General features: G+C 41.5%; 1 protein-coding gene across 1 annotated transcript in view; it reads right to left on the bottom strand.

The window, feature by feature from the left end:
* Positions 1-5,101: 5,101 nt before the first annotated feature.
* Positions 5,102-12,950, bottom strand: part of cdh2 (cadherin 2, type 1, N-cadherin (neuronal)) — a 60,199-nt gene continuing 52,350 nt past the window's right edge. Inside the window, exons 15-16 of the mRNA XM_023427208.2 lie at positions 9,289-9,453; positions 5,102-6,621 (exon numbers count right to left, since the gene is read on the bottom strand). Coding sequence (XP_023282976.1) covers positions 6,415-6,621; positions 9,289-9,453 — 372 coding nt within the window. The 3' untranslated portion in view covers positions 5,102-6,414. The remainder of the gene's footprint in view (positions 6,622-9,288; positions 9,454-12,950) is intronic.

Here is a 12,950-nt window from a genome sequence, read left to right as displayed (position 1 = left end):
CAAAACAGAGTTTGGTGATGTCATGAGGTAGCGAGGGATCGTGGGAGTTGTTGTCTTCACTACTGTCACCATCACTTCAGGCAGCTTATCCCAGTTAGGATTCCTTCGGTGTCAATCGTTCAGGAGGCTTTTATCCACAGAGGTGTCCTCTTCTCCCAAACAAATGAACCAGGTGATTAAATCTAATAAAAAAACACTGAATAAGGTAGTTTCACTTGCTGTACAGCTGACTCAATCTTAGAGGGTCTGGGAGCCGAGCTGCCGCTAATTTTTGCTCAGCTTGCCCCTCTGATATCTTTCCATCTAGACATCCAGTGACTAAAATTCTTCATTTGATTAAAATATGTGGTTGAAACCGACCAAGATCTAAGAAGTGTATTGTAAAAAGTGTCTTAAAGGAGCTATTTGCATGTTTTGCTATTGTTACATAGCCAACATTAGCATCATCAACAGTTTATTTACAGTCCACAAGAAACGTTGCAAGTTCAGCATCAAACTTTATTCCTTTACTCGCCAAGAGCTGTCTCTAATAGTGGAAAGCAACGCCAATGTTGACTCTTGTCTCTGTCGCGTATTTTCTTCTACCGAAGTTAGCATGCTAACCAGCTAGCTCCGGCTATTTTCATCATCTCCGATAGCGACTCACTGTAGCCTCCAGTCTGCCTTGAGGAAGCACCGCTGCTCAGAGGGCGTATTATAACCTCTAGTATTGTAAACATGGCCGAACTTCAAGTCAAACGACAATCTCCACCACCCGCTCCCTGTAAGAAACCGGTAGAAGTTTGCCGGTAGAAAAAGTATACATCTAGCTCCTTTTAAAACTGGATAAAAAGTCCATTTTGACCACTTCGTGCATACAACCACAAACAAACAAGACCACTGACAGACGGCCAAATAAAAATCACAGATTTAACTAGGTCTGGAATATTGCTGGAAACATTTGGGATAATGGAAGAACACAACTCCACAAAATATATAACATATGTCTAGTCATTCTAATTTGGAATTGTTACATAATATAGCTTTAATGCAATTGTTTTTGTTGGTTTTTTTTGTCATTTTCAGGTTGTGATAAAGAAGGTTAACTGTAATGTGCGAGTGTGATAGACAAAGAGAGGTAGAGACGAACAGAGACGGAAGCAGAAACAGGAAGAGAGGGCCTGGGTGTCTGTAAATGCGTGCGCACCGTTTATGATTACATGTCCTTTGTGGAACACATCAACCATTCATGCAAGAGAAACCACAGCGAGATGAGAAATGCCTTCCATGCACTCGCAGGCAGCGGAAAGTGACATTGAACGTTCATATACAAGCTGAAAATCTCATGCTCAGCCGATATGCATCTTACGAGAGACACAGCGCTCATCATTTTCGTCTCAGTGCGCCAGCCCCACCACCACCACCATCCCACCTCCCCCTTCCCCAATTCTGTGACCACGGTGTCACGGCTGTGTGTGGACTGAGAATAATGGCAGGATGGGGCCTGATAAATGAGAGCTGATAAATCAGCGTCGTGAAGAGAAGTAGCAGAATATCTGCTGAAACAGAGGGTGAGCCGTTCGACAGATATCTGCCTGCAGTCAGTGAGAACGCAGGGAGCTGTAGATCAAGGCTGGATGCTGGTGTGATTGCAAAAAACCCTGGGACTCAAGAGCAGGTCCCTTTCACTCTCTGTGGGTGAAGCAATCCAAAAAAAAGGATCAAATATTCTACTTAGAGGGTAACGGAGTAGAAATGAAATTGATTGATTTTACACAAGTCACTAGGTCTATACACAAATACATTAAAGACTGCATGTGCACAAGTGTGCGCGCTTCCTGTCATCCGGCCTGCTTACTTATTCATTCGAAGGTAGTATGCAGGGACTGGGAGGCCATAAGAAATATGCTCTTGCTGCTGCAGGCCAGAAATTTCTATCGATAGCCTGGGTAGCATCCATCTTCCCAAAGTCCACCAAAGGTCACGAGCAGCATAACTTAGAAGCTGGTTTGCATCGGATTCTAGTCTGTATTCTGCATGTTTACTGACAGTCCCCCCATGGAGGCTGGGTAGCTCTGTGACACTTGCACAGACACACACACACACACACTGAGGAGCTGAGGATGGCTGTCTTGTAAATCTGAGATGGTGAGGGGGTGTTGGTGAAAGCATTGTTTCACAGTCAATAAAAGGGGCCCCAGGGTGCTTGTAAGAACAGCAATCTGCAGCCATTTTCCAAATAGAACATCTTGGGAGTACTCGGGGGGTTATAAGTTGAGTTCCTTCTCGTATTTGGAGTTAATATCGAGAATAAAAACTAAAACAATAATCTGCCCCGCACATATTGCAGTATCTAATGGGAGAAAGGATATGGGAGTCACTGGAATGAAATGTGCACATGAGAGCCAGGTTTCAGTTCAGAATAGACAACAAGGACCACAGTGCAAGCCAACAAATGATAGCACATTGATTATCTATTTATTGTTTTGCATTCCTGAGGTGTTTGCTTTTTTTTTTTTTTAATACGTGCATTTTGTATGTTAAAGACATTCACATAAAATGGCAGATGAAACCAGTGTCATTTCAATCCAACTTAATTAGCTTTGCACATAATTTTCTGTATATTTAAATTCCCTTGCATTACTATTTTTGTCCATTTGTCAGCTAGCTAAAATGTGCAAATGAGATACTGTTTTGAGCAATTATTTCACCCATCCTTGTTGAGCCATATGGCAAATAAATGATAAAAAAAAAAAAAAAAAATGCTTCTCACATAATAGTCATTCCAATTGCTGATGATTAGAATCCTCAAACATATTGTCCTTTAATTTCCCATATAATATATTCCTTTCATAATATATTCATTGCATTGTTTAGCAGTCTCTAACGCTACATGTCTATAAATGGTACAGAACTGTATATTTCGGCTGTGGATAGTGAAGGCGCTGTATAGTGGCTGCCTTTATGTCCTGGGCTCTCACAGATTGCCAGCATTCCTTCAGGGATAATCCATGTTGTGAAATTGAAGTGCAGTGCCGGAATATAAATTGACATCATCAGATGACAATACAGCAGGGTGGGAGAGCCTTTAAAGGACTTGAAGCTGGGGAAGAGGAGGCATTAAGAACTGAACTAATATACACTGTTGTTTGTGTTGCGGCTATCGGAAGAAAAAGTTTGACATTTTGGGAAATTACCAATTTGCTCTCCAATGGAGAATTAGATAAGGAGACTGATACTGCTCCCATATCTGTCCCTTAAATATAAGGCTACAGCCAGCAGTCTGTTAGCTTAGCTTAGCACAGAGGCTGGTATCAGGGTGGAAACAGCTAGCCTTGCTGTATCGCATTAGTTTTATCTATCCAAACTGAAGTGTAAAAACGATAAACTGCTCCGAGCTAAGAGATCGTTTAAAACACAACCCAACAATAACAGTGAATTGTCCTTTTTTACGTTTCTGTTTTTGCAGGGATTAAACAGTCGTGTTAATTTGTGAGCTTTGAACTGCTGATAATGTTAGGCATGTTTTGTTATCTTCAGACAAAGATAGACTTGCCTTTTCTTCATTTCCATTTTTGTTTAGTCTTTTTGCTAAGCTCAGCTAACTGGCTTAGCCTCAGTCTTAAAATGGAGGACAGATATGCATGAGATAAGAGTGGAATTGATCTCCCTAACTACCTCTCTGCAAGAAATTTACAAAAATGTCAAACTATTCCTTTAATGGTGTAAAAACCTTCCTCTGAAACAATGTCCTGCTTGGCTGCACAGTTGTTAACTCTGGGTACATCTAAGCCATAAAAAGGATTTGATGAAGCCCTTTTCAGATGGTGAGTCACTAAGCACATCTGTGCCTGCCCAAGATCAAAGCAGAGAATGTAGTTAGGCAAAGATTGAAGCGGTATAACCCCCTTTATTAGGAAAGCAGAAACAAAAAGAAGTACGGTACATTAAAACCAACCATCTGGTTTGAAAAACTCAAAGTCAGAGGAAGCGATTTGGCGAAACAAATCTGATTCCCGTCGCAGTTGAAACAACACCTCGAGGTTCTCTCATCTGACTGGGCACTGTAAAATTTCATGTTGCTTCTGGCAGATGGAGTGAAAAGCTATGTATACTCAAAGATAAGTGATATGCACCAGACGAGGTCATTTGAAAACACCTCTGCAAGAATAACTCCTCATTCAGGTTCATTCAGGAGGTGGTATGAAAAACTACTGGTGTTCTCAAGAGGTACAGGATGTGGAACTGATTAACACAGACCAGCTACACTGATTACACCAGCTGAAAAACAAAAGGCAAGTACGGTTCACTGGTTACTCTCTAATAGACATTCATTGCGCTTTGTGCGAGGACTACAAAACCAAACTTGCTCCACTATAATTTGGCTGAATTAATAAGCCATGTCCACATCTATTCAACTAGGTGCAAGTGGTGGCTGTGTGAATTACAAGTCCCACAGTAATAGAGGCAGGAGAGGAAAGGAAGGGCAGGTGAAGGCTAAACGGCTGACGCTCTGTGACTTTCATCATCCCAAGACACCGTGCACGTGACAACTGAACGGATCGTTACCGCTGCTTCCACCCCGCATACAGTATATACACACACACACACACACACACACACACACACACACACACAGATGTCCTTCCATATGTCCCAGGAGCCCAGATACATGCCATGTCCCCAGAGGCAGTTTTTTTGGAGGCGTTCTTCATTTTGAGGTCCAAGTCCAATCTGACCTACAGTATTTTACAGTACAAATCCCTGATAGCAGGCAGGTGCTGGATGGATTTGGCTTTTCAATGAGCTTTTGACCTTGACTTGGCTTAGGGACACACAGATATTGTTACAGCCTATTGTTTTCTTCTTAGCCTGCAAGTCAAACAACTTATCATCCACAGACTTCTATGAGCCTAAAGCATTTTGGTTTTTATACAATGGGTGCAAGCAACAAATGAATAACGGTATAAATTATTTATTCTCGCCTCTGGTAAAATATTGTCCGACGAACTATTTTTTGTTTAAAGCTCTTGTCCTTTGAGATAGATTGCACAATTCGCAATCTAATTAAGCCTCTGCAACAATGCTGAGTTTGAGTAAAAACAAATAAATAAAGAGGCAGTTTTTAGCTCCAAAATTAGCATTTTATTTGGATGGTTGGGGTCAGAGATGTATAATTTGTTTTCCAGTACACATGGTTATCCACAAGGCTTAAGTCCAAAACCTTTTCCAGTCTTAAAGCTGAATCATTAATTAGTGCCTAGCATGTCATCCCGCCCCACCCCCCCTTTTTGGTACAAATTCAACAGTTGTGCTGACAAGATCACTACTTTTCAATTTTTATCAATGTGTTTTTTTTTGTTTTTTTTTTTATACAAAAAACTCTCTTAACTTCTACACATTTAATGTCACCCAGATTTTTTATTTTTTCACTTTGTAAATAAATTTGGGAAACAACATTTTTCATTTTTGTTGATAAAAACATGCAAAAAACTTGAATTTGTAGTCCAAATTATACATTTACAAGTTTGGAACTTTTTGCACTTCTTCATATACTACATCAAAAGAAAAAGATAAAGAAAAAAAACATTATGTACACACATCTTTTTACAGTGAAGTAAAACTTGAAAATATCAGATGATGACTAAGGCATATGAAGTGTACATAGATTAGACCAAAACAGTTTTTTTGTTGTTTTTGTAAAATACTACATCACTTCAAAAAAAAAAAGGAAAAAAAATCTGCTACAAAAGTATGATTCATAACTCCCTTTATTTGCAACCAGCTGCATAATTTTAATTTTTTAGTGAAAAAGTCTACAAGTCTAGCGTACTGTACAGTGCTGCTCTTAATTGTTTTTCCTTCCATCCAAGCTAACAGATGATCCTTCATTTTCTTTGTAGTTTATTTAAATAATCTTCAACAAACAGGAGCATTGTGTAACCAAAGAAAAAAAGCATGTAGAAGCATACCAGAGTGTAACATACTTTGTTTGAAATCACTCCAAAAGTCAGTACCATTAAAGCCTTGAACATAAAACTAATCATTTAGATCCAAAAAAATGTACAAAAAGGCACATTATATCCCAGTGCTTCTGTACTGTGAAATTCAAGTGTAACTGAGCGCATTCAATACCAACAATCCGAGTGGCGACAGTCCACCAGTGTTCCCTCCCACATCCACCATAACTGGACCACAGCCTATGCCTAAGCTTTCAACAAGCATATGTATGCGTAGACTACAACAATAAGCCTAGGTTGGTTTTTGAAAAAATTTCTGAATCAATGTTTATTTTTTGTTTCTTTTCTGTCACAGTTCCGTCACTTTCTCGGGGGAATATCAGAAGCTGTAGATGTCCATCAACAGGAAATCTTTCCTTTTCTTCATTTTTTTTTCTCCATCTTTTCATCATCATTCAAGGAGTGGCTGTGTGTCCTAGTCGTCACTTCCACCGTACATGTCCGCCAGTTTTCTAAAGCGAGGGCCCCAGTCGTTGAGGTAATCGTAGTCTTGGTCGCCCCCGCTGCTGGAGGAGTTGAGGGAGCTTAGGGACCCAGCTGTGGAGCCGCTGCCTTCGTAGTCGAACACTAGCAGGGAGTCGTAGGGAGGAGCGGTGGGGTCGTTGTCTGCTGCCTTGAGTCCCTGTACAGAAGGAAATAAAACCACGGTTAGATGAAAAGATTAGGCGGTGTCTGCATGCCGACGTCGTCTGCAACAAGGGGATGAGCCACGTGAACGCTGCTCCCTCCCCCCTACTGCTGCACACGAACAGGCTAATCTATCCTAAAACCAGTCAGTGGTTCTGCCTCCACTTGTTCAGGAAATCAGGCTCTGGTGTTCCTGTGAGTTTCCTCTGTTTTGGTTGGCATTCTCCTGATGTTTCTGGGATGTAGGATTATCCGCTGCTTGATCAAAAGCCAAGATTGAGCGTGACCAGAAGCCTCAGTTGAGTGGAATCATCACCCCCTCCCCCACTGACCCTTGTGCAAGGCCCCCCTCTCTCTTCAAAGGCCTTTGCACAGGCAGTACAACTCCAGCACTGATACATCTATAATCTAGATAGCGATATCTTTAAATATTTCATTTTTATCTGTCTCCTGCCTAAACAGCAGCAGTAAGCACAAGACTCAACTGAGGCAGAAATGAGAGAAGCATGTGTGTGTTTGCCGAAAACGTGTCTCTCTGTTTGTTAACTTGACGCTCGTGGTGCTGGTTGGGTTTGGTCTATTTTGAAGATTGTGCTGGACATTCCCAGAAATCCTCACAGCGTCATGAGAGGTCCTTATGGACTGTTATTGATTTCCAGCCTCATTCCTTAATGGGACTCAGGAGACTTGATGGATTGCTAATCTAGGAGTTAAGATGTGCTTTGGCCATGAACCACTTTGGATCCAAGCCTGCTTTCTCCCTCGTACGGCCACAAGTGAGGACACCCAACAGATAATAAATGAATTAAAAGAAGTAGAGCAACATAACACAAGAGAAACGAGACCTCAGCTCATTGGGAACTTGTCAAAGATTTATTGTTTCCTTTATGCTGCCGTTATAGCGCTGAAATGCTCTCAAATAAAAAGATGGATTGAATTAAAGTGCCTGGGCACTTAACGATTATTTTCCACTTGTTAGCTTTCGTTAAGTATTTTGCTCAGGGCCGTGGTGCTGATAATTTGGTGGGAAATATGACAGATGGATCGTTCATTACAATTACAACCATAATCGCTCTGCTGGTTATAGCCCCCTCTATCTGCGACCAAAACCCCACCGGCAGTCTCATACGATTAGTCAATCACAGAACCCAGCTTCATAATTTCATTAGAACTGAATCATCTGCTGTGCTACAGACAATCACAACTCTTAGTGAAATGGTGAACTGTCCTAACTTTTTTGGAGTCGCTCTGTCCTGCAGATAACAAAGAGAGATGTGTAATGAAACCCACTGGTATTTATATTCACAGACAACTTTGCCCAGGCTGAAACAAGGCACTATGCAAAACACTGAATGCAATCATTTCAGCTTTGTCTTCCTCCGTGGCACTGCGTCCACCTGTGACCAACAGAGGTCATGTCAAGTTGGCGGTAATGTATTTAATGTTACCCCCCCTCTGTGGGAACAGACCAGGAGTTGACTAATAGATCTTTGTTTGTCCAACTGTGAGGTTAAAGTCCTTATGCTAAATCTATGCCTAATTTTTTTGTCCCTCTAATTTAATTAAGAGCCACAAGCTCCTGGGGCATGTGCACATTTCAGGATGAAGATCAGACCCCCGCCACCCCCCTTCTCCCCTCCCTCACCACTCATCTCATTGCTCCTCTGGCAGCTAGCCCTTATCAGTTAGGTCAGATTCCAGCTCCGTGTGAGCGCTGGAGCTACCATGACTGAGCTTTAGCGACAGTCAAATCTGGGACTAAAAACAGATCAACACTGCCTGGTTGCAGCAAGTGTTTTCTGGGTCAGGATGCTCAGACTTGAAAAGTCTCAAAGGTCTTGTGAGAATATTAAAATAACAAGTCTGATGAAGGATGGAGCACATTGTCGAGCTGTTCTTTATTGGAAGGCGCAATTGCACTCCACAACTGCTGGACGAGTGTATTAGGTGTATTCACAACGGTGAGAGTGAAAATGAGTAGTGTCTGGGTAGAGGGATCTGAGAGATGGATGGTCAGGGAGCAGAGCTGAAAGAGCAAGTTCTAATCTAAAAACATGGGCACCATCCAAAAACTAGGAGAGAACTCCATTTGTAATGCTGTGAAACTCTTGTCTGTTGGAGCTTGTGAAAAATACATGACTGCTCTTTTCATTTTACATTCTCCCTTCATGCTAGAGTCAATGATGGCCTCAGGCAAACGAGGGCGAGAACACTGCACTCCGATAGAAAGCCAATGTATTGCTCCTCTCATCTCCTATTTCTATGCTGACACATCTATAACTACTTTGGCGGAAAGTGAAGAGAAAAACAATTATATCTAAGTGAGTTAGCATCATGTACTTTTTGGGCTTAGTACATGTCTGATCGGATGTATGTGAGATGAGAAAAGTTTCTGCTACTGCTGGGAGAAGATGAAAACAATTCTAATAATAATTGATTCAATTTAAAGTAAAGTTTTTTTCTCTCACTACAAGGCGGTGCTTAACTCCTCGATACTGAGCCAAATTGTTTATTTAGATACAAATTTATTATAAGAAAGTCATTCAACTTGAAAATGAAATTCAAGCTTTGTGACAGCACTGATCCTTTCATTTCAGCTCTCTTCCAGGATCCTGGGATTTGATTTCAGTTTTCAAGAACTGTTGCTGGCTGGTGTTCTTACTTCATTGATAAAGTCTCCGATGTCTCCAGGGTGGGGTGCTGCTGACCTCATGGGGTACTGTGGCTCGGGGTGGAGGGGTCTCTCGTCTAGACGGCGGATTCCGACCGGCTTGATGGCATCAGGCTCTAACGTGTCCGGCTGCTGGAGCTGACTGAGGTCGTAATCCTGGGGAACACATAGACAGATGGGAGTTAGCTGAGCAGTGTGACGAGACCCCAAACCAAGCGCGATTATTTAAATAGGTAAACACATTCATGTGCTGTACAGAGGAAAGAGGAGTTCAGCTAAGTCGAGGGAAGATTTTAAAGTTCAGAATGCAGCGAGCAGAGTTGAGGGAACACGAGGAAAACTTTAATCTTCTTGTCTGTGAAGCACAAGCCCAGGGACAATTTGACACATTAAAAGAGCCAGCAGTGAGGGGGGCCAAGCTGAGGACCACATCATACGCTGCAGAGTGTTTGTACTTGTGCAGTGTGCTGCAGGAAGGATGTGCAGGCGACTGTTTTGCTCTAATCAATGCCCAGACACGGGATGGTGGATATGCATAAGCCATTGCTAATCCTATTAACATTACCAAGGCAACCTGAATGGCTCGCAGTTTGTGCAAAGTCATGGGCAGGGAAGGAGGAGGAGAAAGAGAGAGAAAGACAGAAAAGGAGTTAAGAGACAGAAAGAGCCTTGCTGAGCTGAGCTGAATGTCTGGATGGTATCACGGTGACAGCAGATATGATAGAGAAAATGCCATTTGAGAATCAGGGTGTGTGCCTAATAAGCGTGCATGATGGATTGTCCCTCTTTAGAAGATTTTCAGTAATCCATCCATCTCTAATATCCCCCTTCAAAATTGTCTTTGCTCAGTTGCACATGTACCTACACACACAGGCGCATGCACGCTCAATACCAGGGAAATAAATAAATAAATAAATAAAAGGCTGCAGACGTTCCGATGTAAAAATAAACGTGAGAATAAATATAAACCCTGTGATGATGCACAAACAACCCAGATATACAAACACGACAAAGCGAGCGGGCACTTGACAAACACCTTCTCAACTCCACACTATTAAGTATCATGTCAAATATAAAACAAGCACATTGATTATTCATGTGTAATTTGATTTCGTAGGGAATGACAATCAACCCTGAGGCTAGCTGCAGAGGAACAATGGTCATCACACATCATGCAATAATGCCATCCATCATCTTTGGTCCATTTCAGTCTGACTCCCGCCTGACCTTCCCTGAGTGCGCACACCGGAGGGGTCAGGAGTTGGTGACAGGAATTGCAGCAGAGCCGTATAATGGCTGAACTAAGCAGGAAGGTCTAATGACATACCGGCCCCCTTCAGGGAATTGACTCCTCACACGTACACTGGCCTGGTGAAATGGCTGCCTCTGGCACTCATGACCCACATTCAAACATGGGAGACTGAACATTGCCAAGCCTTATACACTTAATCTGTTGTGAGACATAGCTATAGCAATTTAAAAAAGAACTGAGTTTATTTATCATCATGCCAACAGTGAGTTTGATGTCCAGTACTTCCTTTTCAGATCATTTGCCATCATTCCTGCTAGTAATAATAAGATAACACAAATTCATTTCATCAGTGATCTGACAAATCAGCAACATCTCTAAAACTAAATGCAATAGGATCTGAAACATGCAGCAGCCATATGATCACAGGTTTTTAACAAACCCCAGGTTATTTGTACGAATAAATAGAGAAGAACAATTAAAACCATTACCCAAACAGTTTGTTCCAAACATCCACTGAAGTTTACAGAACGACTTTCTGGCTTAACTTAAGTGCTGGCTTCTTTACAACATGCTTAAAAGGGAATAGCTGGACATTCTAGGAAATTCTTCATGCTTATTCACTCTCTTACTGAGAATTAAATCAGAAGAGTCATTGCACTCTCATGTCTGTCAGTGACAAAAAAAAAAAAAAAAAAAAAAAGGCAGCCAGTTAGCTGAGCTTTGCATGACTGGAAGGAGAGGTGCTCGTAAGTAGATTTAGTCACTTTTGGACAAAGCTGAGCTAGCTGTTTTCCTCTTTTTCCAGTTTTTGTGCTAATTTAAGTTTCATATTTACCATAAGGACATGAGCATAGTATTAATCATCTCATTTAACTCTTGGCAAGAAGGTGAATAAGCATACATCCCAATTTTTCTAACTACTCTCTTAAATCTTGTATTTCCTTCACTGTAGGACATAGTGCATGATCCCAAATCTTAGCAATTACATATATTTTACACTGTTAACATAATTGAAATAATGGCCAAAAGTGCAAAAACTAGCTCTAGTAGAATTATCCTGTAAGAGATGTTACAGTTCTCTGACATATTAAACTTCCCTTTATCTCCAGTGACAAATACATGAAGCAGTTATACTATCTGCATAGACAGGTCTGATTTCTTTTTGTTTTATTTATTACATGAGATTGAAAAACAAATCAGAACATATTTCAATTCATGCCTCGAAAGCCACACTGTCTTAGGTTAATGTGCATCAAAATATTCTGAGGTCATTTGAAGAAGCAGATAACTCATCTCTGCCTTACATTTTATCTTTTTCACCTGCAAACCTGTATACAACTTCTCAATTTACTCTTATTTCTGCATTATATTTTCCATGTCCACAGAGTGCAGTGAGATCAGCTGTCTGCCTTTGATGAAATGAGTGCTTCACAAACCAATACAAACCAGGGCAATGGCAGCAGCAACTAAAATCATATACTCTGAGAGCGCCCAATGGTCTGACACTTCAATTTCCTCCCCAGCGGGAGATAGGGAGAACAGAGGTGGGCATTATAAAGACCACATCGCCGGGAAAGTCAGGCCCATTTTTTACCCAACACTGACTTCCCCGATTCTGCAGACAAGACCATTTTCTCCTGGCGCCCTGCACTTCTCTGCGCCAGTCAAAATGGAAGCTTGTTTTCCCTCAATAAATTGCTGCACCCGTTTGTTTGCCTTTGAGGAGTGTTATATCATGCAACAGTTTCCTTTACAAAGTGTTCTGGTCCACAAGTTTGTGCATTTTGTGTGAAAGTGAGGATGTGAATACACAAGTGGGTGTACTCCCTCCTGCCTAATCACTGGCAGATGTATAATGGCTTTCCAGTCATATTGTTACCTTAGACAGAGCTTCATTATTGCGCCACAGCAGATGTCTGTCTCCAAATGACATCAGCTTACCAATTACGAGTCTCCAAGGCTAATTTGGCACTGCACTGGGTCAGACCAGGGTCTCCCACTCATTTCTGCTATACCTAGGCCACTGGAGCACTTCAGCTAGCAGCAAGAAAACAGCCCATTTGGTATATTACTGCCTTTTTTTATGAAATGATTCCGTTCTGCTAACAAGGGGTCATTAGGACAATTGAATTTGTGTCTGTATGTGCCTGATCAGTGCACAGGGAGATGTGACTTTACAGAGATGTGACTTTATTGATGCCTGTGGCACTGCATTTCTATTGAGTATATGTGTTTTTGTGTGTTAGGGTGGGAACCAGTTCCAGCTGAGGAAACATTTCCAATATTTCCAGAACCGATTGGATCAAAATGTGTTTGCCTTATTGACTCCAGGCTTCGATTCCCAGCTCCTCTCTAGAAAAAAAAAAACCCTACCATTTCCAATTTCCAGTGAAAGCTGTCT

This window comes from Seriola lalandi, unplaced genomic scaffold (assembly GCF_002814215.2).
Source record: "Seriola lalandi dorsalis isolate HSWRI2012SDOR001 ecotype SW California unplaced genomic scaffold, Sedor1 jcf7180002054855, whole genome shotgun sequence".
NCBI classification, from domain to species: domain Eukaryota; kingdom Metazoa; phylum Chordata; class Actinopteri; order Carangiformes; family Carangidae; genus Seriola; species Seriola lalandi.
Note: the sequence above shows the minus strand (reverse complement) of the source record. Positions and strands in the feature narration are given on the sequence as shown.